At 35.6% G+C, this 24,787-nt stretch overlaps 1 protein-coding gene across 2 annotated transcripts in view; it reads right to left on the bottom strand.

Annotated features, from left to right (window-relative positions):
• The window catches only part of SLCO1C1 (solute carrier organic anion transporter family member 1C1), a 55,983-nt gene that overhangs the window by 15,092 nt on the left and 16,104 nt on the right, over positions 1–24,787 (bottom strand). For both annotated transcript variants that reach the window (XM_038576974.1, XM_038576973.1), the window contains 6 exons: positions 24,612–24,744; positions 15,916–16,040; positions 12,553–12,699; positions 10,699–10,797; positions 8,700–8,945; positions 7,559–7,723 (listed from right to left, as the gene is read on the bottom strand). In XM_038576974.1, coding sequence (XP_038432902.1) covers positions 7,559–7,723; positions 8,700–8,945; positions 10,699–10,797; positions 12,553–12,699; positions 15,916–16,040; positions 24,612–24,744 — 915 coding nt within the window. The remainder of the gene's footprint in view (positions 1–7,558; positions 7,724–8,699; positions 8,946–10,698; positions 10,798–12,552; positions 12,700–15,915; positions 16,041–24,611; positions 24,745–24,787) is intronic.

The raw sequence follows: 24,787 nt of genomic DNA, 5'->3' as shown, positions 1-24,787 counted from the left end.
TATTCATTAACTATTATCTACTGACATATCAAGAGATTTTGATGAGTGTCTAGATTATAGATTAATGATAGCACAGTTGAGAGTCTCAGAGGTCTGCCTAACATAATGTCTAGCATAGAATTTGAAATCAATAAACACTGAATTAATAAGTCAATGTCTTTCTTGTCTAATCTCAGGATTAATGGGTATAATCAAGGGGCAACTAGGTGACAGTTAATAATCTTTAAGGTTGTGCATAAGAATAATAGGCACATGGAATTCAGGGAACAAAAATACAGTTTTGGTTCATTTTTCTGGCCCAAACAAAATTTATTTTTATTTAGACTTTTAGTTGCTTAGTTTGGTATCCTTCCTAAAAACCACCACAACAAAACAATAACAAAATAATGTATTATTAAACTATTCTTAAATTTATTATTTGCTTATAATGTACCAGCCACTCAGGTCAGCATTTGATATATCTCACACTTATCTTTCACCACAACCATAGTAGGTAGCTATATTGCTATTTTCACTTTAGACCACAATTTATTCACGGTCATGGTTAGTAAGTGTTAAAACCAGATTTGACAATATAGAGTCTCATGTCAAATCCCATGCTTTTAATCACTATGATACACCATCTCTCAAAGGATTTGGGAGACAGGATTCTTGATTAATAGATGTGCAACCTCACTAATAATCAAATAAATGTGATTTTAATCAACACTAAGAAGAGATCCAATAAAATGAATGAGAACTTGGACTCTTGGGACCTAACTGCGTGGTTTGGATCTCAGTGCCACATCTTAATAGCTGTGCATCTATAGGTGACTCTGAACTTCGATAAACTGTCTCCTTTCCTATTATAGGGGGCAAATAACAGTGCCATGGTGACTAAATAACATGAGAAGTCCTAGCACAATATATGGCACAAAAATTTCATTCAATTAAGTTGTTGTCAGCACTTTAATCTATCAGATTCACAAAGATGAAAATATTGGGATGGGTGGGTGGAGGGGAACATGTCTATATTAGAAAAGTTGGCCAAAGAGGCTCTTTGGTGACTTCTTGGTTGGATTTTAAATTGGTAAATGTTAATACAAACATTGTCACATTAGAAATCAACCACCTTGAAGGAGGCATGACCACAAGGTTAGTGAAATTAAAAAAAAAAAAAAAAAAAGGAAAGAAAAAAAGAGAAGGGGCTAGTTTTTTTCTTTCCCAGTGAAACAGGTTTGTGGCTGTGGAAAGTGGCAGAGATGAATGTATACTGGGCCCCTAAAGAGCCATACATCAGCTAAGAGGAACCTGATTATTATTTATTTTTAAAAATAGAGAATATAATGGAAAGCAATATAGCAAACCTGGTTTCTCATAATCCAAGTTAATAAATGCTAATATCTTCTCCCAGTTTTTCTGATTTTTAAATATGGAGTTGTATAAAGCAAATTCTTTCTCTGTTCCAGAATCCATATTCCTTCTCAAGAACTAAGCATTGCCGTAGATTTGATGTGTGTCATCTAAGTCCCTATTTTTACACACACATATTCATGGTACTTGATTTTGAATTCCCACTCTTATAGACCCAAGACTTACACAAAAAGGGTAGGGTCCAATTCTTTTTTTCAATTCTATCTCCCAAAAGCACTTTATAAAAAACACATCTTCTGAAACTAGACTCTAAATTGAAACCTTCTGAGAATGTGGTTAAAATTTCATTTATTTTGTAAACTACCAATCAAACCTGGAACACAGGCAATCATAGCACAAAGGATATCCTTTGATACTCTTTGTAGTTTCAAGCTGTGTTGGTTTCCACTGTCCTTTTCCCTATTCTGATTTGGCCAAGAAGAGCCTGACAATCAAAATGGGATGATTCTAAAGGCATTGCTCTCTCAATATAGAATGTTAAAAATCAGGAATATCCTCTCCTGACTGACCTCCTTTTTGAGGCCTGTGTCTCTTGAAATTTCCAGAAAGTTTCATGGGTTCTCTTGCCTCCAGTCCTTTTGGTACAGGATATCTGCTTCATCTGATACAAGGTCCTTTAAAACCCCACCCTTGTTCCCAAATTTTCATCTTTTTAACACCTCCCTATCCCTATTGCTTTTTATTTAGGTATTGACTCCATCTCCTAGGAGATTTTATTCTGACTCCAAGATAAGGTTTTTTTTCCCAGAGTTCTCTAGGCTTCTCTTACTTAGAGACTTACCACAGCCTCCACCAGCCATACGGTGCCTTCATGAACATCTCTAGCATCAGGGTGCACAAGTTGGTCACCAGAAACCCCCTTCCTCCCTCTGCCTCTGACCCTTGTACAGAGTCCCATAAGCAGCAGTCTTGGTCCTTGTCACAATTACCTGTTAGCTTATCTGGTTTGTACCCCTCACCCTCCAATCACACCTTCAAGGCAAAAACTGTGGTCACCATCATATCCTGTGCTCCCTGCAGTTTTTCATAAAAGTGTGCTAAATGACTAAACTTTAGTTTATTCACATATAACATTTCTCCTGAACATTTTACTTTCCTAGTTCAATATAACTGAATTATAACATGATTCCATGAAATAATAGTAGTACTTTTCAAATATACTGTCAGCTTGATTCTCCCTTTCAACTTCCCTAGGATCTGTCAGATATCTATGTTGGGCCGAGTTGATAGCAGAGTTCCTGAATATCAAATGAGATGTGCTGTTTGCCTCTCAAAGCTTCTTTTCTTTCATCTCAGGCATTTTTAAATCCTCTAATGAGGTAGAAATTTCACTCTGATTTCTTCATTATATACTTTTTTTTCCACTCACCGTAAAATGTGATCGTAAAATATTTACCATCTAAATATTCTAAATGGAAATACTAGTTGTAATTTACACCAGCATCCACAATTTGTTACAATTTACTTTATGTATTTCTTTTGTTTAAAATATTTACTCAAATAACAGGAAAACTAGGAAAAAATTAAGAGTGAATATGTGAATATGTTGTTGTTACTTATGTGTACTCATTCAAGATGAAGACCATATTCTTTGTTACTGTTTTAAACAGGACTGGGCAGCCCTGGTGGCGCAGCGGTTTGGTGCCGCCTGTAGCCTGGGATGTGATCCTGGTGACCCAGGATCGAGTCCCACGTCTGGCTCCCTGCATGGAGCCTGCTTCTCCCTCTCCCTCTGCCTGTGTCCCTGCCCCTCTCTCTCTGAGTCTATGAATAAATAAATAAAAATCTTAAAAAAATAAACAGGACTTATGAGACTTGTGTAAAATATTTTACGATGGTCAGCACAGTTACAACATAATTTGGAAACTCTGATTCCCATACAAATGTATGATAGCCTTAGCCATTAAGATGAAATAGTAATAAGTTATAATAATAATAGTATCTTAGGATGTTTCAGGGTTTTTCTCCCAGCAAAGTAAAATTCTGTAATATATATAATGGACCTTCACAATATTATGCTAATGTTATATGATATAAATATTAAGATTTGAATTTTACAGAGAGAGAAATGCACGGGAACATTTTTGGGACTTTTCACACTCAGAGCCAATTGAGTACAGACAAAGAAGTAAAATTAGCCATCTTTCTTGGGTATGATATTTTTTTTTCCTCATGAACAAAGATTGTTTTCCATTATCTCACAGATTTTTAATATAAGTTGACTTAATTAATGAACACATCTTAACACATATTTAATTTGCTATGCTAGCTTAGCCACAAAAAATTGTTTTCTATTATAAGCAACTTTCCCCAAATAATTATCAGAACTTTTCCTTATTTGTCTGTGTAACAACTCTAAGAACTGAGAGTAATAATCATTGTTCTCAATGAGAGTCAATGTCAATGTATCATGTCTACTAGATATGGCCTTATTTGATTAAAAAAACTCAAAGAAATGAAGAAAATGACTAAATAATTGCAATCTATATATTAAAAAGGAAAAAAAAAACCCAAGGTCATTTCCACATAGCTTAATAGTGATAGGAAAATCTATAAAAAGGAGAAAAATTAGACCATCTATCTAAACTTCTTCCAGTAGAAACTGCAATGGGGGAAAAAAAACCCACACACTTGAGACAGCAAAATCATTTTGCCATATGCCTTCTAGCCCCTGAATTTTAAACATTTTTCTTGCTTATTTTTCTTTAATCTTCTCTGCAAAATTAAAGGAGCTAACATGAGAAAGTATGGCAACATATCAAAACATGTACAGCAAGAATAAATCATCATGACAACTGGCCCTTGAACATGTAGGAAAATTTCTGTTTATTCTTTTCTCCATGTCATTTCAAATGCCTTCTCTGAGAGCAGAGAGGAAATGTGCTTTGTGTTTCTCTCTTATTTTATCACAGAAATGATCATTCTTTGTAGCTTCCCCCACCCTACCCCTTAAAAACTGATGGAGAAAAGAAAGAGAAGTAAGGTAGAAGAGAAAGAAGAAAACAGTATTTACTGAATGACAGCTATATACATTTATAATGCATTTTATAGGTCTTATTTAATCTCTATTTTAACTTAATGATGCATTTATTTTCACCATTCTAAAGATAATAAAAGTGTTAGAAATGTTGATTCATTTTCCCACTTACCCTTACTCTGCTTTTTTCCATACTTAACTAATGTGAAACCAAGATGCATTCAGGAAAGAAACCTAGCTACAATAATTGAAATCATTAGACACTATTACTTTATCTCTCACAAAAGTACTTGAATTATCCATAGACAGGACATAAAAGAAACTATGAGGAATCAGAATTTTAGACGAACTTTGACAGATGAGTCAAAAAATTCTGATGATGAGTTTGGATCCTAGGGACCATCTGAGTGTACAGAGAAAGCTTATGGTTAAATCAATCACTCACAACTTAAAAAAGAATTATTAGATTTTTCTTGTAAGTTTTCCAGAAATAATTATATCTAGAGAGGAACTATAACTCAGGGGAAATAATTTTATTCCTGGCTACATCATAATGTATGTTTGCAATTAGGCAGGCCATTGAATCTCTCACAATTTCAAGTTCTTTCATCTGTGCTGATTTTTCTTAAAAATAATTTTACAGGCAAAAGTATTTCATCTATTATCTACCCAATAAAGGAATGAGATTACATCTCATCTTGTTTTATAAATATCCTTCCCCAAACAATGCTTTTAATTTTCTTTCATGAAATAAATGATTTTAATTTGAAATAAAAGATGTATTTTTCATTCCAGTGATAGCAAAATCAAATGCTCTCAAACTCTAAGTGTTATGCACACATTGAATAATAAGAAATAAACATACACTTAAAGATGTGTCACTGTATTGCAATTCATGGGGAAAAGATGGCTTTTTCATTTTGATAAGTGACCTTGATCTTCTCCTTCACATTATATCAAAAAATATTGAAATGTATTATAACCTAAATGTGAAAGTTAAAACACTTAAGCTACTATTAGAAATATTAGGAGAATATTTTCATAGCCTTATAGTTTGACTAAGATTTCTTAAAACAGGCTTAAAATAGCAATAATGAGAATGAAAAAGACTGGAAATTGGACTTGATTAAAATTAAGAAGCTCACCTTTAGGAAAGTGAAAAGAAGAATTTAAATCTGTGAGAAAATATTTATATATATTCAATAAAGGACTTGAATCAAGAAAAAAGTATCTACCCCTACAAATCAATAAGAAAATGAGTGATAACTCAAGAAAAATAGGCAATTTGAATATAATCAACAAAAGAGAATGGTGAAATGACCAACAAAGTGGTCATTGCAAAAAAGTGCTCAACATCATTAGTTATCAGTTAAATGCAAATAAACTATACCCCATAAGAATGGTTACAATGAAAAAGAAAGTCAATACTAAGTGGGATAGGAATGTGGAGCAATTGGAACATTTCTAGCATGAGTATAAATTTGCACAATCCTATGGTAAATGTTTCAGTTATATTTACTAGATCTAAACATACATAATTCCTATGACCCAGCAATTCTGCTCCAAGATACAGCCACAAAAAATGTTGTGAATACACCCACCAAAGTAGATATAGAACTGGTCATGCATTGCTATTTTTAACAGTCAAAAGCAGAAAACAACCCAAATGCCCACCAACAATAAAACGAATAAACTGTGGTATATTCATGTGATAGGATATGACACAGCAATGAAAAAGATCAAACTGTTATACACAACATGAATAAATCTCACAGATTTCACTTTGGTTGAAATAAGCTAGACAGAAAAGAGTACACCTCATACTATTCCATTTGTATAAAGTTCAAAAACTAGCAAGATTGCTCTATGACAGAGTTCAGGATACTTGTTAGCTTTGGGAAAGAATATGGGGAGTAGGTGGAGGTGTGAGGGAGCCCTCTGGGGTTCTGCAACGGGCTTCATGTTCTAGCTGACAATTACTACACACATTTTTGTGTAAACATTTATTCAGCTGAGCTTCACATTTAGGAGCTGTAGAGTAAACTGTTGCTTGCAAGTCATAGCTCAATAAACACAAAGGAGATTTTAAAATAAAAGAAAAAGAATGTCTCCTAAACTTGTATTCCTCTTCTATTGTTAAAGTCAGCACAAAGCATTGATTGTCATGGAGGGGGTGTTGAGGGGAATAAAACCTAAAATGTTTCTTCAGGCTAAAGGCTAAATCATATAAGTAACTTAATTTTAACCAATTAATGTTAAAAGTAAAAGTTGAGTGGTATAGCCTTAATATTTATAATTTAGCAGAATAGTCCAAACAGAGTCAATTAAATTAGCATCTGCCAAGTGCCCATTATCCAGGACTGTTACAGGACAATTACGTATTCTGAAATAAGCTCAGAGGTCTCTTTCAGAGATAGATACATAGCACAATTCTTTAAATTGTGGGGAAGATATAATTGGAGAAGAAATGTTTTTAAACATTTGGAGTCTCTTACCATAAAGGAATATGGCCAAAGGAATAAAATATATGTATGCCTCGAAATAGTAGCATTTAATGATCTCGTCATGGGCTAAAGGAACTAATCCAGGCTTTAAAAGTATCCAATGACTTGGAGCATGATGTTCATGTATTTGTAACATTCTGGTTTTTCTTCATTCATTTCTTCATGCTTTTCTTTGCCTTTCAACAGCTTTCTCATTGTTGACTGATCTGCTATGCTAGCAACACAGCCCTTTTAAATAACCTGCATGCCAGGACTCAGCAAAGTCCTTTAAACTCTGAGCAGATACAAAGTGTTTTGCAATGAGTACCTTTTAAGCTTTCTGAATACTTACTTTTTATAATTCTAGAAGCTGTTCATGTAAAATGGCCACTATTAGGACGTTTTGGATACACCTGAATGATACATATCTAGTGTCACAATCTCCTAATAAAAATGCATATCTGGTTTATGTAGTATTCTCAAGGTATATCACAGATGATCGCAATATTTTACTGTTTTTTTTTCACTCTGGTAGATCTTTTTCACTCACTTTTTGACTTCATATCTAAAACGCCATAAATCACCCTCAGTCTAAATCTAAGAACAGCATTCTTTAAAATGCCCAAGGGTTAACAAGACACAGCTGATAGTGCCTACTGGCAAGCGTGAAGGACAGGGAGCATACCGATAACAAAGTTGGCCTTAGAGGATGACTGCCCGTACTGCTGCTCGATGTACTTAGGTTTATAGGTCACCATTCCAAACAAAGAATTGAACTGAACAGTGCTAGCACACAAATATAGTAAGTACAGTGGATTTCCAAAAAGATTCCTTAATGATGGAAGAAAATCTATAAGACAAAAATAACACGGAGCAATTAAAGACAGTGTTACACTTGGCAGAAGACACAGCCTTGGCAACAGGGCAAAGACAGCCACAGTTATCAGGACCATTTATAACATAGTGCACATATACATTATGGAAATGCAGCATTGGCACAAGTCAAGGCTGAGATCTGTCAGGTTCATATCTAGACACAGGCACTCACTTCTACAGGCATATAATTTAGATTATAGTTAGAAGTATAAGTCAGACAGGAACAGATTCTTCTCGATTATATGGGTAAAAGGAAAGAGACACAAGAATACTCCCTCACTACAGAGCTGAACATTATTGGCAGGACATTAAGAACTTACATCAGTTTTCTGGCCTCTCTTCTTCAAACATGGGTCATGGTCACAGAGAAAGAAATATGAAAGTGATCTCCATTTAATTTAATAAACTTTAGTGTTAAGAAATGAGTTTTGGATTCTCCCTTCTTCCTATTAATGCAGCTGGAGAGTTTGAAATGTGAAGATTTACTATAAATGTAAATATTGCTTGCTGGGCTCAACTGAGGGGGATCAGTCTTTCTCACAACCATCCCTTTTCTATGTGGAAGGAATTCACTTTAACATGTCTGGCCTTTTGCCCCACACCATATCCACTCTTTGATCATCAATGGTAGGAAACATGTACCCACACACATTTATCAAATGATAAATGTCTGTCTAATGCAAAGTGGCAATCCAAGATAGGGGCCATTGCCGGGTCTAACCTGAATCAGGGTAGGACTGCCAGCAAGGTTACCAAAACCTCAGGTCATGTTCTTTAATCCACTCTCTAGTAATAAAGATGACTTTGTAACCTTCAGTTCTGTTTCCTGTATAGTTCCTCAATTTTTCTGAACAAATGATGGGGAAAGAGGGGGTATTATTTATAGATCTCCTACAGAGTTTCAACAGGAAAACGGAAACTGCTTCTAAATCAAGGAGATTATGGCTTACCTCTTGCCATTTCCATTATTTTTGACTTTTCTCCAAGGGGTGTTTGGTAGTCTGTATGATCATCCATAATAAACTTGGATTTCTCAGAGGAGGAATTAGAATCCTCTCTACTTCGGAGTCTTGGTAGACTCTTTGGTAAACACCAGAAAGGCACAGCTGCAAGAAGACTTACAATTCCTGCTATTAGATAACCCAGCCACCAGGCTCCTACCCATTGGGAATCCTTTGGAGTAATGGTTACATGATCTGAAAGAGAGAGAAGATGGCTAAGTAGCATGTATAGCAAAGCTAGTGGGTTTAAACAAGCCTCTTAAAAAAAAATCCTAGCAGTAGTTCTATCACATCATAAAAATACCTAATAATTCATGCATGATAACTTCCTAGTCTGTACATTATCATCTTGTTTTTTGAAGGAAACATGCTGGTTTTTTTTTTTTTTTTTTTCTGGAACATGATGCTTTTCTTCATTTGTTCCTTAGATCTAAAATATAGTTTAAAAGCCAGAAGAGGGGGTCTTACTCTGCCCTGCAGAGGGACCTCTCATCCCATGGCAGGAAGAAAGCCCCATGTGAGGGAGATTTATGGGGGCTCAAAACCTTCTGCTGGCTCCCACACATCAGCACCACTTGCATCTAGTTCATATACTGAACATCTAAGATATTTTTTTCTCAAAGGAAGAGTTAAATCCTAACATCTTCTTATCCAAATCTAGTCTAAACCACACAGAATGTTATTCATTAAATGATGGTTATTAATACTTCAGCAGCTATTCTCGGTCTGAAGCAAGATCTGTATACATAAAATGTCAGTATCTTATTTATCATCAAAACTTTATTTTTGACACCATTTCTTATCTGGTGAAAAGGTAAGTAGTGATGAAGATTTTTGAACCAAATCAAGTGGGTTTTTTTTTCTTTTTTATATAAGAACTCATAAAGCATATGATAGATCTACCTCCACTGTACTCTGTGAGAATAACAAAATAAACACATGTCCTTTGACAACCAGGCTCAATTGCCACTGCATTATACTTGGTAAAATGTTTACACTGGCTCATCACTGCATCTTCATTGCTTCCCCTTAACAATTTCCCTCTGTACCACCCATCACACCTATGCTTTCTTGTCTGTATCAATCTCCATGACTGGATTTTAAAACCTCAGGAAGTCAAGGCACTCAACTATTTTGTTCACCATTTTGTGGTAGAACAGCACCTGGGATAGAATAGATGCAAAATTAATGAGGTTAATGAATACATAAATGAACAAATAAATACAATTTTTGGAATGTGTCTTGTAGTTTATTTGAGAAAAAAGAAAAATTAGTGCAAGAGTTTTGCAGTTCATCTTAACATACAAGGCCTTTAAAATGCAATTTCAAGATTTTAAAAACTGAAACTTGTTTTTCTTGTTTCTAACTGCTCTCTTGAACTTCTTTAAAAGAAAGCAATGTCTATATGTAGGAGGGACACCTCACAAGGAAAGGAACACATTAATAGCTGTGGAAAGATGAGGTCTCCCACTTATTCCCCCCACAAGCACTTTCCCAGAGAGTAAGGCATACTTAGTATAATATGCCTCCACCTTTCAGATCTGTACAGTAAAGAACATATTTTGGTTGCCGGAAGACTTTCAATTCTTGGTCTTCCTGGCAAGTCTACAAAATACATTATCAGTTGATGTAACTGTCATATTGCTACACCTGAACCAACAGGAAACCACAGTTTTTAGTCTTAACTATGCTAGAATGCGTTTGAACTGGCAAGCCAGAAGTGAAAAAGGATACATCTGAATAACAAACCATGGGTCATCCAGTTCTAGTCATTGCCTATTTTTCGTATTCCATTTATTAATGTGTATGGTGATTATATTAATGACAAATTTTCAGTGGATTATTTTCATGTCACTTTATAAAAAGGGAATTTGATATCTTCTACACCATCCCCATCAAAAAAATGTAGGACTAAAATAAATAAATAAATGAAAATAAACTTCCTTACCTAGGTTTACAAAGCCAATGTCAACATACAGTTTGGCACATAATGAGCCTAGCAGGAAGCCAAAGATTGGTCCTATAATTGCAACCGTCTGCACACACCCTGCACACACACACACAAAAAAAGTGTCAATTCTCTGCTTTTGTAAATTAATAAATTTTTAAACAAGAAATAGGAGCGAGATTCAGTTCGTAGCTGAGAACATTTCATCAACTTTTCACTTAAGCATGCTTAATTTGTCAATTTTTCAACCTTATTGAATCAGGAAATAAGTCCTCAGGTTTGGAAGAATGGACACCTGAAAGGCATTAATTACCTCTTAGTACAAAAATAACACCAAGGTTCTAAAGAAGTTAATTTCCTCCAAATGGGGCGAACTTCACTCATTAGAATTAGATTTCCCTCATTGATTAAAAAAATCAGAATTATGCTACTTTGACAGTCAAAACCTTATTATAGATGGTTAAGCATAAGAGTCATTTTGACATTGAAATTGATTTCTTCCACCTTATTGCAAGAGTGCATGTGTTTGGAGTCTGCGGGACCATCTGTGAGAGCGGTAACTGCATATTCCTGACTGCAGCCAGACAAGAAACTAGACTTGGGAGTGCAGAGAGGTGCTCTTTGGAATAATCATGACCAGGCTGGCAACAGTAACGGCAAGGAAAATGGAGTAGATTGCCTACACAACACCATTTCTGGCTACCAGAAAGGTAGCTCTTCCCTGCAAAGTATGTCCCATCTGCCTTTCATTTCACCACAGAGCTTGATGCACACATATCCCCGGCAGATTAATTTAAATTAAGAGGAAGAGTGAATGGCAGTTACCGGATCCTTTCCAGAAAAGAAGAGAGGGTGAAGAGAGAGAGCAGGAAGGGGACATCTTGACACCTGCATGCATCTCTTGGCTTGCAATCTTTCCTCTTGTCCCAAGAGTACTAGCCTAGCATGTGTCATGAAGCTTCTGTTCCAAGTCCTGATTTATGCTGCAGTTTCCCATTAGAGCAGGTAACCTGTTTTTAATCACAGCCTGCCTGACTGTGAGAGCTCTCTGGAGTTCTGCATGCATGGCCAGGGCAGAATAGACTGGAGCTAGCCTCAGCCTCCTCAGCAAATTTAAATCTTGTCTTTCTGTCCCTTGAAGGCCAGGCCCTCAAAGGATCAGAACCCCAAGAGATCAAGACTGATGTATGAAATGGAGAAAAATTTAGTTTCCAAGATGTAAGAGGCACTCAATAAACGCTGCTTAGATGCATCTGGTCTTGGAGTTTGAGTTCTGCTGTAGTTTGCTTTTTGTGATTTTAGCTCCTGGTCTACCCACTGGCACCTGTTTTAGACACGGCTTAGCATCAGGCCTAGATCTCACCTTTCCCATATTTTTCTTTATCCATTCATACTGCTATTGAGAACTCAGAATTCCTTGCTGCCTATCCCTCATAGGAAGAAAATGCTTTAAATAAGCAGGGCTTAAAAGATGGGAAGTAGCTTAGGGTTCTGGAAACAAAATAGAAAAATAAATATAACTGATCCCTAAATGCTTCAGTAGTACAGTTAACCCAATAAAAGGAACCTATGAAATCTGAAGTCCATGAAGATACTTGTACAAAGATATACATCAGAGCAGCTGATCTTCCAGTTATTTTCTTCTAATCTGATGTTCTTTCCCCAATGAAACTGGTCCTTCTAATATTCAGGTTTCTTCATCATCTAAACCCTCAGTGTAGACTCAGAAATGTGTGAACTCAATACAGGAACTGGATCTGAAGGATAAAAGCTTCTACACCCTATTTAGTTTGGAATGGAGTTGAGAAAACCAGGTACCCTGCTTCCCAAGAAGATGAACGAGGTAGGCATTACCAATATAGAAAGCAGAATTGTCTTCACTGGCAAAATCATCAAGGTAGGCGATGCCTAGAGGCTGAATAGGAGTTTCCCCAATTCCACGAAGAAGGTTACCCAGGAAAACATAAACCCACATGGAAGAGCTGGCATCCATTTCACATTCTTGAAAGGAAAGCAAATAAGAGGAATGAAATTAGATGAGTATCAAAGTTAAATATTTATTCTGCAGTTCTACAAGCTGTCCTAAAATTGGATTAGGATGTAAAAGTGAAATTTTCAGTAGACATAATTTGATAGGAGTCTGCACAAGATTGGAAAATATTTTGGTTTCAATGTTTTAGGCAATGTAAATCCCACAGAGATTTTGATCAAGGAACTCTTTTGATTCTTCTTTCTGATGTCTTGTTTCTTACTTTCTCTTCTCTTTTTTATTTTATATTTACACTGAGTTCTTTGAGTTCCTACACTCCAATAACATTCAATATCCTGTCTGGGACAAAACACAAAATTTCAATAGAAGTCTTTTCTTCCCTTAATCTTTACATTTTTATATTTTTCAACAGAAATTACTTGTAATTTTATTGCTGACCAAGTTTTATCTGAAATTCAAAATTTTATATGGGTGATACTTCAACTTTGGGTAGCATTACAATTGTTTGATAGTGAATAACCATTTTTAGGGCTTAGGTTTAGGAAACAAATTCACATAAAAATTTAAAACCCTATATGCTTTAGTAGTATAATTATTCCAACAAAAAGAATCTTTTGGTAGTATTCTTAGAATGAAATTTAAAGCTAACAATTTTTAAGTGCTTTTATAGAAGTCATGTCTTGATATGATCATATGAAGCTGGAGAATTAATTCCCATATCACAAATGAAATACACTTTGACCAGTTTAATCACTTTAATAAGAGTGATAATATTTTCTATCTTTGACAATCACCACTTCTGAGTATTCCTTCCTGTCAGGCACTGGGCCAAGTGGTTGGCAGGCATTTTTAAAATTAAATTATCTTCATAATCTTATGAGGTAGGCATTATTTCTGTTTATTAGTAGCCCTTAAGGTAAAATTTGAAGGTAAAATATGGGATATTTAAAACTGAAGTGAATCTTTTTGTGTGGATGAGTGAGACTGTGTAACACACAAGATGAATGTGTAGTCTTGTTGCTTCTAACTCTGCCTCTTCTAGAAATATAATCAAGTGACCAAGCATTTTTAATTTATTTTCTCTGGATTTCCATTCCACTCCCCAAATGTAAATTCCTTTTCTAAAAAAGTGATTTTAATGTCAATTCTACCCCCTAACATTTATGTGATCTCAAGAAGCCTGTTGGTAGAGAAGTCTTATAGATAAGGGAAGATATCTTAGATCTGTACTTTCCAGTATAGTAACTACACACCACATGTGACTACTTAAATGTAAATTTCTTAAAGTTACAGAAAATTAAAAATTCAGTTTCTCAGTCACACTCGCTATATTACAGTACTCAATAGTTACATGTGGCTAATGGCTGCTGTATCAGACAGCATAGATATAGACTATTTCCACCATCACAGAGAGTTCTGTTGAATAGCTCTGCTCTCCAGTGTTGTTGGGGGCCTGAGGGTTGTAGGTGGAGTATTTTTGAGAAGAGTCCTATATTTACCCCATTATCATTTTTAGGATGAACTTTGTGTCCACTATGTCTGATGTCCACATATGTCTCTGACTTTAAGGGAGCAGGACCTCATTTAAAGGAAAGAAGAAGATTGAGTTGTGAGTCTTATATTGTATACCTGTCTAATAACTCATCTCTCTACATTAAAAACATTTTAATGCCCTCTCTCAACCCTATGTTTCTTAACATTAAAGGTTTAAATATTTCCTAATTAGTTGTATTGCCATTTATAGCACATTTTCCTAATTGTCAAAAACAAAACATTTGCAATTACTGTACGCTGTGTAGAGATGAGAGTCTAAACCCTCCTTTTACACTCTCTTCTTCTTCCAGAGTGATTTTCTGCTCCTTTTCATACAGCAGGATGGGGTGAACTTTTTACCTGATTATGTCTTCCCTACCTCCTCCCCCCCATATTTCTAGATCTTTAATTCTCTGGCCCTTCCTTTCATTCAAATAACCAGACCTCAAGTGTTCACACCTTAGGGAAGAGGCACCTCAAAAGAAAGTACTGATGAGGATACTAGGGGAAAGAAAATGTTTTATGCTATAGATAAAATATTTACATGACTAGCAGGTACATAAAAGGGAAGCTTCCATACTGCTGAGACAGAAATGAATTGAGAGGCTAGAAGCAGGGAGTGAGGTGGGAGTGGTAAAGAGGAAGTGCTGAGCACGTCCATGCTGAAGGACAAGGGAGAGAGAGTTTTTGATCTCCTGCCTCTGTAGCATCCTGGAGACATGACAAACATCTGTGGGTAGATTTATGTACTCCATGAGCAGGGATAACCTGTGCCTCCTTGGCCAGTTAGAGCCCAGGGAGGTAGCAAGACCCAAAAGATGAGACAGCTGCACATTGTGGCTAAACATCCCTGCTTTTGGCTCTTCAAAGGGCTTCCAGATGATTCTCATGTTCCCAAGTGTAGCTCATACAATACACTGCTATACAATATGTGTCAGCCATATGGAACTTTAGACATTCTAACAAAATTCACTACATCCTGTCGTGTGTGGAAAATAGAACTATTTCCAAGTTTCCATGACTGTCACCTTTGCATCAGAAAGAGCTGCTTTGTTAAAAAGAACATAAAGGTAGACATAGGATGACCCTAAAGTGACATATATGACCAAACACTGTGACCAGAGGGATTTTAAATATCTAAATTGACCAGGGACCAATAACAACAAGAGGCCCCTCCCACAACCACTTCCTTTGCTATTATGTAATCTCCCTAGAATGTAGGCAACCCCTGGGGAAAGGGTGAAAGTTGGGGGAAAATTGAGATTAAACTTTTGCCATTCTGATGAAAAGGGACTGGACACAGAAGTTCAATTGAGATCTTGGGGAAAATATATATTTATTTTGCATCTGAGCAATGGTCTGAGATTTGTATGTTCTAAGCTAGTTTTATCTTGATTTAATGGCTCATCTTATTTGGAACCACTGAGAGCTATTCTCATTCAGCAGCAATTAATGCTCCTTTCCCTAAGAATTGAATCTCTGCATATTTTCTTAGATCTCATCATATACTGCCTTATATTCTAGGAATTTTGATGGCACTATAGTATCCTAATTTAAGTAAACCTTTTGACAGAAAAAAAAATCACATTTAAATGTTTGTCCATAATAAAGCCCATATAAAGTCTTTGTAAAAAAACAAACAAATAAACAAACAAAAAAACCTTTGTTAATCAAGTAAAAAAAAGGCATCTTACCATCATTTCTTTTAGACTGTGATTTTTCTATAATCGACTGAGGTAATTGACTGTCTGATTCCAAAAGACATGGAGAGAGGCTGAGAGTGGAATTAGAGAAAGGAGAATACTTTTCGTATCTGTACCTGTACAAAAAAGAATTTTTTTTTTTTACTACAGACTCATTTAACATCATGCTAAAAGTATTGTATGTATACTACATGGCTCATTAGGACACCTGTTTGAGTTTGCAGCTAACAGAGTCTGAATCACTAATACTAACCAGCATTTAACAGCAGAGTACCCTAAAGAGAGAGCCAGAGAGTCTGCCAGAAAGTCTGGTTCATTGGTATTTCCACCATAGCTGAACCAATTACCCAGTGTAGTAAAAGAAAATAAAAGTAAGAATCATTCACAAGAGTTCATTTTAATGTAAAAATGAATATAAATCATCTGCTTCCCTAATGAAAAACATATCTCACACTTGATAAAATTATGATTATCCCTAAATAAGGGTCTCTTATAGAGTCTCTTAACTATAGGAAACAAACAGGGCTGCTGGAGGGGAGGTGGGGGGTGGATAGGGTAACTGGGTGATGGGTATTAAGGAAGGAACGTGATGTGATGAGCACTGGGTGTTATATGCAACTGATGAATAATTGAACTCCACCTCTGAAACTAATGATGCATGTTAATTAATTGAATTTAAATAAAATTAAATTTTAAAAACTATGGTATTGCACACCGTATTTCACCATAGAATTATTTTTAAAAATATTTTATTTATTTATTCATGAGAGACAGAGAGAGAGAGAGAGAGAGAGAGAGAGAGAGGCAGAGACACAGGCAGAGGGAGGAGGAGGCTCCATGCAGGGAGCCCGACGTGGGACTCTACATGGGTCTCCAGGATCACACCTTGGACTGAAGGTGGTGCTAAACCACTGAGCCACTGGGGCTGCCCTGTATTTAGAGTTATAAATTTAGTAGAACCGCCTTGCTGATTCTAGAGAAATGATGATGATATGTGGGGTTTTTTTGGTTTCTTAAGTTTTTATTTAAATTCCAATTAACATATAGTGTAATATTTGTTTCAAATGGAAAATATAGTGATTCCACACTTCCTACAACACCTAGCGGTCATCACATGTACTCCTTACTTCCCTTCACCTATTTAACACATCCCCCACCCAATTCCACTCTGGTAACCATAAGTGTGCTCTCTAGAGTTAAGAGTCTATTTTTTGGTTTGCCTTGCTCTCTTCCTCCCTCCCTCTCTCTCCCCTTTGGCCACTTATTTTGCTTCTTAATCTCCACATAAGTGAAATTATATGGTATTTGTCTTTCTCTAATTGACTTATTTCACTTAGCATAATACTCTCTAGCTCCATCCATGTTGTTGCAAATGGTAAAACTTCATTCTTTTTGATGGGAGATTAATATTCTGTGTGTGTGTGTGTGTGTGTGTGTGTTTACACCATCTCTTCCTTATACACTCATCTGCCAATGGACACTTAAGGTGTTTCCATATTTGCCCATTATAGATAGTGCTGCTATAAACACCAAGGTGCACGTATTCCTTTGAATCAGTATTTTTATATCCTTTAGGTAAATACCTAGTAGTGCAATTACTAGATCATGGGATCATTCTCTCTTTTGAGGAGCCTCCAGTTTTTCACACAGTGGCTGCATCAGTTTGCATTCTCACCAATAGTGCAACAGGGTTCCCCTTTCTCCACATCCTCATCAACACTTGTTTTCTTGTCCTGTTGATTTTAGCCATTCTCTCAGCTGTGAGATGATATGTCACTGCAGTTTTGATTTGTATTTCCCTGATGTTCAGTGATGTTGAGCATCCTGTCATGAGTCTGTTGGCCATCTGTAAGCCTTCTTTGGAAAAATGTTTATTCATGTCTTCTTCCCATTTTTAAATTGGATTATTCATTTTTTGAGTGTTGAGTTTTATAAGTTCTTTGTATGTTTTGGATACTAACCTTTATCAGATGTCATTTGCAAATACATTCCATAGATTGTCTTTTAGTTTTGTTGATTGTTTCCTTCACTCTGGAGAAGCTTCCTGTTTTGCTGAAATCCCAATACCTTATTTTTGCTTTTGTTTCCCTTCCTCCAGGAGACATATCTAGTAAAAAATTGCAATGGCTGATATCAAAGAGGTTATTGCCTGTGTTCTCCTCTAGGATCTTTCTGGTTTTAGGTCTCACATTTGGGTCTTTAATCCATTTTGAGTTTATTTTTGTGTATTGTGTAAGAAAGTGGTCAAGTTTCTTTCTCTTCCATGTTGCTGTCCAGTTTTCCTAATGTTAAAGACACTGTCTTTTTTCCCATTGGATATTCTTTTCTGCTCTGTCAGAGTTTAGTTGACCATAGAGTTGTGGGTTAATTTCTGGGTTTTCTACTCTGTTTCACTGTTCCATGTGTATATTTTTGTGCCACCACCATACTGTCTTGATCACTATAGCTTGGTAATATAACTTGAAGACCAAAATTATGATGCCTCTGGCTTTGCTTTTCCTTTTCAAGGTTGCTTTGGCTATTTGGGGTCTTTTATGATTCCATACAAATTTTAGCATAGTTCATTTTAGTTCTTTGAAAAATGCTAGTGGAAAAAAAAAGAAAAATGCTGGTGGTATTTTGATAGGGATTGCATTAAATGTGTGGATTGCTTTGGGTAGTATAGACATTTAAACAATATTTGTTCTTCCAATCTATAAGGATGCAATGTCTTTCCATTTCTTTGTGTCATCTTCAATTTCTTTCATTAGAGTTTTTAGATTGCAGGTCTTTCACCTTTTCGGTTAGGTTTATTCCTAGGTATCTTAGTATTTTGATGCAATCGTGCATGGGATTGATTCCTTAACTTCTTTCTCTTCTACTTCATTATTAGTGAATAGAAATGCAACAGATCTCTGTATATTGATTTTGGATCCTGCCACTTTACTGAATTTGTTTATCAGTTCTAGCAGTTCTTTGGTGGAGTCTTTCAGGTTTTCTATATAGAGTACTATGATGTTTGCAAATAGTGAAAGTTTGACTTCTTCCTTGACAATCTGCATGCCTTTTATTTTTGTTGTTGTTGTCTGATTGCTGTAGCTAGGAGTCCCAGTATCATACTGAATAAAAGTGTTAAGAGAGGATATCCCTGTCTTACTCATGATCATACAGGAAAAGCTCTCGGTTTTTCTCCATTGAGGATTCTAGCTGTGGGTTTTTCATAGATGGCCTTCATTATGTTGAGATAAGTTCCCTCTAAACCCACTTTGTTGAGGATTTTTATCATGAATGGATGTTGTACTTTGACAAATGCTTTTTTTGCATCTACTGAAATAATCATATGGTTCTTATCCTTTTATTAATGCAGTGTATTACACATTGATTTGTTAATATTGAACCAGGAATAAATCACATTTGATTGTGGTGAACAATTTTTATAACATATTGGTTTTGCTAGTATTTTATTAAGAATTTTTGCGTCCATGTTCATTAGAGATATTGGCCAGTAGTTCCCTGTTTTAGATAAGTTTTTGTCTGGTTTTGATATCAGGGGATTCCTGGCCTCATAGAATGAATTTGGAAGTTTTCCTTCCTTTTCTATTTTTTGGAATAGTTTGAGAATAATAGGTATTAACGTTTCTTTAAAAGTTCAGTAGAATTCCTCTGTGAAGCCATCTGGCCCTGGACTTTTGTTTTTGGGAGGTTTGTGATTACTAATTCAGTTTCTTAACTGGTCATAGGTCTATTCAAGTTTTCCATTTCTTCCTGGTTCAGTTTTAGTAATTTATATATTTCTAGGAATTTATCTACTTTTAGGTTGTCCAATTTGTGGCATATAGTTTTTCATAATATTCTCCTATAATTATTTGTATTTCTGTGCTGTTGGTTATTTCCCCTCTCTTGTGATTTTATTTATTTGGGTCCTTTCTCTTTTCTTTTTTGAGAAGTCTAGCTAGAGGTTTATTAATATTAATTTTCAACCAGCTCCTGGTTTCACTGATCCATTCTATTTTTTTTTTAGTTTCTATATCATTTATTCCTGCTCTTTATTATTTATTTCCCTCCTTCTGTTGGCATTCCAACTTCCCTCTTAGAATAGCTTTTGCTGCATCTTGAAAATTTTGGACCACCGTGTTTTCATTTTCATTTGTTTCCTTGTATTTTTTTACACTTCCTTTTTGGTTTCCTAGTTGACTCATTCATTGTTTAGTAGCATGTCATTTAACCTCCATGTATTTGTGGTCTTTCCAGATTTTTTTCTTGTGGTTAACTTTTAGTTTCATAGTATTGTGGTCAGAAAAGGCGCATAGTATGATTTCAGTCTTTTTGTATTTGTTGAGGCCTGATTTGTGACCTAATATGTGATCTATTCTGAAGATTTTTTTTTTAAAGATTTTATTTATTTATTCATGAGAGCTACAGAAAGAAAGGCAAAAACATAGGCAGAGGGAGAAGTAGGTTCCTTATGGGAAATCTGATGTGGGACTTGATCCTAGGACCCTGGGATCACACCCTGAGCTGAAGGCAGATGCTCAACCACTGAGCCACCCAGGTGTCCCTTGGAAGAATGTTCTATGTGCACTTGAAAAGAATGTATACTCTGCTGTTTTAGGATAAAATATTCTGAATATACTTGTTAAGTCCATATGGTTCAGGGTGTGATTCAAAGCCATTGTTTCTGAATTTGTTTTCTGTTTAGATGATTTGTCCATTGATGTAAGTGAGGTGTTAAAGTCCCCTACTATTATTACTTTTTTAAAAAGATTTTATTTATTTAATCATGAGAGACACACACACAGAGAGAGAGAGAGAGAGAGAGAGAGGCACAGGCAGAGGGAGAAGCAGGCTCCATGCAGGGAGCCCGACGTGGGACTCGATCCTGGGTCTCTTGTTTTTGTTATTACTTCTAGATTCTAGAGTGATTTTTGTGTCAACACTTCCAAGAATAAGAAGACAATATGTCTTTGAGTCTCAAGTTTTTAATATTGTTTTAAACATGATTGTTTTTCTCTTTAGCATTAGCATCCTGGATGTCTCCCTTTAAATCTTTTAAAGATACATTTAGTGTAGTGATAGTATATTTAATTATTAAGTAATGAATTTGAATGTTCTTGTCCACTTGCTTTATTATGATTGGCCAGAAATAATATAGTGAACCCCTGAAGCAGTGGGCCAAGGATCTTAAAATATCTGTAGTGATTACATAATATTTTGAAAATTTTAAATTATTTGAGGTTTCTCAATTCATTCTATAAAAATGCAACTGTGTAGGCATAACAATTATTTAGATTTTGAGTAATGGACTTCTTTGCAAGTGCCTCCTTTGTCACTAATTACTATATATGACACTGTAGAACAATCAATTAATCTCTTCAGATTTCAATCTTCTTAGTGGTAAGATGGGGGGTAACCTGTAGCCTTGCCTATTTAGGCTCTGTTGGATAAGGAGACAGAGAAGTAATTAAATAGGGGACCACCAGTGATTTAAATGCTTTTAAATCTGGGGTTTTAGTTCTGACCTGGATTAAAACTCTGACACAATCTTGACTCTGATACAATAGCTTCATAAATAGTCTCCCTACTTCCAAGTTTCCTCCACCAGAGTTATTTTTCCAAGTAGTAGTCTGCATGACCCTTAAACAAATGTAGGTGAGGTCATGTCATTCTGCTCAAAGCACTGCAGGGGCTTTCCATCTCATTCCAAAAAGAAGCTAGATCATCAAAATGGTTTGCAACCTTACCACTCAAGGTGAGGTTTGCAGCATGAACTGAAACCAAATCATATGGGAGGGATACTAACTCAGAATCTACAGTCTACCAAGAGCCTCAGGTGATTCAAATGTCCATCAAAGTTGAGAAACAATCTTGACAGCTTCTCCTTTTCCTTTTAATCTTTCGCCTTGCTCACCCCACTCCAGATCTAGCTTCCCTGCAGTTCACCCACATACTATTCTCCCTCTTGCTCTAGGAACTTTACATTCACCATTCAGTCAGCACAGAATCTTTCTTCCCCAGCTATCTTCAAGGCTCTCCCCTTCATTTCCTTTAGTTTTTTCCAAGTGTTGTCATGTTGGTAAGCCATCCTCTGACAACTCTACTTTAAACTGCAATCCTCCCTCCCCACAACATACTCTTTTTGAGTCCAGGATGTTATTTTTCGCTATAGCACTTAATATTATCTGGCATACTGTATCATTACTTATGTGTTTATTATCTATGTCCTCATAAAATCCATGAGAGCAGAGATTTTTATCTCTACTATACTACCATTACCTAGAACAATGACCAATATATATTTGTTAAATTCATGAGTCAGGTGAGCTAGCACATATAAAGTTAAACACAGGCAGTTGGAGGTAGGCCCTCAATAATTGATATCCATGATAAATACTATGTTTTGTTGGACATCAAAGGTATTTCTTCTAGGCAGACAGAGTATAGTAGTCTTTTAGAGATCAAACATGATGTTATGGACCAGTACTCAATTCATGCTCTGAAAAGTTGAAAAGAAGTTATTACATAATCCTCAGTAGACAGTAAACTTCATGGGCAAAGAATTGTGCATATATATATATATATTTTTTGTTGTTGTTGTTGTTTTGTTTCATTTTGTTGTTGTTTTTTTTACTGAAGTAGCCCCATTACATGGCACAGTACCAGGTAAATCACAGACACTGAAAAATGATTAACAAATATAACTTTAAACATATATAAACATAGTATATAAAAATCTGTCTTTGACTCTGGTATCCTTAAGCAGCCAGGCTAGGGCTGTTAGCCGTAGCAGCTTGACAGCCCTAGACTGGCTGCCTGGCTGGTCTTCTGATTTTCTTGCACTAGTATTTTATATTTGTCATTAACTTGAAGTAACAAGATTATTATTCTGAATGCAATACCTTTAAAACAAACCATTGCTGGTCTCTGGTTAAAATCAGGTGGCTCAATTATCAAAGGAGGATTGATAGCAATACTTAACAATAATGACACAGCTACTAGTTCCATCAGGAAACTTGGTAAGTATTTTAGTTGTGTCTTTTAATATTTTCAATGCTGTTTTAAATTAGATATTATTTTTAATGCCTATAATATCTATTTTAGGATAGATCAAATGGGGCCTAGAAAGGTTAAGTAACATGGCCAAGATCATATAGAAAGTTATTGATCCACTGCAGAATGAGTTATGCCAAGAATCAAGAGTTTATTTATTCTCTGCAACTACTTTCGGATTTTTATTTTTATTTTTTGTAATGGAAGTCTTTTTGTCCCCTTAAGTAAAGTGTTGCATGAGGGCTCAGTGATCAGAACACATAATAGTGGCATGGTTATTGGTTAAGCAGGGATTGGGCAGAGTGAAGACCAATTCCTAATTCATTGGCTCTCGACAGCACTTTTGTAGAACCTCAGTGATCTAAAGGAAACTTTTGTCCTGTGGAAAGGAGGCTGGGTAGGTGTCCAAAGAGTAGGTAGAGGTTCTGAAGCCATAGATCTCTCTCCAACTAAAAATGAAGGGGCCAGGAAAATTATACAAATAAGTAGAAAAGATTCCACACAGAGGATTCTGTGTACTACCTTTATAGATTGCCTATGGAGGCAAAAATCTGACTATATTTATGTATGTAACTTGGGATTCCAAGAAAAAGTTGGGACTATATCATATCTAAGTCTCTCCAGCTCTAAAATGTCATGATATAATGATCTGGAGTGAGCAATAATCAAAGTATGATTTGATATATAATTTTTACAAATGTTATCTTGCTTCAAAACCTGTAGATAGTTACTTCTCTCAGTTAGCAATAGGTAACCCCGGACATGGAAGACAACATGGATATGCATAAAGAAGTCAGAATACCTGTTTTTAGGATTCTAGTTCTATAATTATAAGACAGCTAACCTTGAGAAAGTCAGCAGACAGTAAAATAAAAAGATAAACTATGCTCTTTTTTACACATTTTTAAAAAGATTTTATTTACTCATTCATGAGAGACACAGAGAGAGAGGCAGAGACACAGGCAGAGGGAGAAGCAGGGTCCATGCAAGGAACCTGATGTGGGACTTGATCCCGGGACCCCAGGATCACGCCCTGGGCTGAAGGCTGGCACTAAACTGCTGAGCCACCCAGGAATCTCCAAACTATGCTCTTCTAATTCACAGGTAAAGATAGAATGATATAATAATGGTGAAAACCTTTGGAACTACTGAAGTTGCATGCAAATTTTAACAGAATTACCAGCAAAAGTACCCAAAGTAGACGTCAGGGTTAAAGAATACACACACCATACTCCTATTGAGAAAGTTCTGTTAGATAGTATTTGGACACTGAATAGTTATATGAATTGATAATATATCTATATATCTATATCTATATCTATCTATCTATCTATCTATCTATCTATCTATCTATCTATCTATAACTGAAGTTATCCAGCACATTGTTAGTACCATTCATTCATTACCCCTTTGACATCCATTTGACATTTACTGCAATATATTAATTTTTTTACTCATTTTACATCCACAGATAAATTGAATTTTAAGTAAAATTTTAAGTATTCTGAAATTTTGCCCAAAGAGAATATAGCAAAAATAAGATAATATTATTATACTTTAAGCCATGTGTCATTTTCTTAAATTTAAATAATTAATTGCAATTATAAAAAGGGAGGAATATAATTGGTTAAAGCAAGAAAAGATAATTGTTTTAGACTTACCTCTGCATGAAGAACTGCGGCATTGCAATGAGCAATGTTCCAACTCCCATGATTAGGCACCCTATTCCGATTATTTTTGGCCTGTGAAGTTTGGATCCAAAGTAGCTTACAAATGTTATAACTAAGAGATTCCCTTGGGGTGAAGAATAAAATGTTCATCAGTTCAATAACTTAGA

Source organism: Canis lupus, chromosome 27 (assembly GCF_011100685.1).
Source record: "Canis lupus familiaris isolate Mischka breed German Shepherd chromosome 27, alternate assembly UU_Cfam_GSD_1.0, whole genome shotgun sequence".
Classification (NCBI taxonomy): Eukaryota; Metazoa; Chordata; class Mammalia; order Carnivora; family Canidae; genus Canis; species Canis lupus.
Note: the sequence above shows the minus strand (reverse complement) of the source record. Positions and strands in the feature narration are given on the sequence as shown.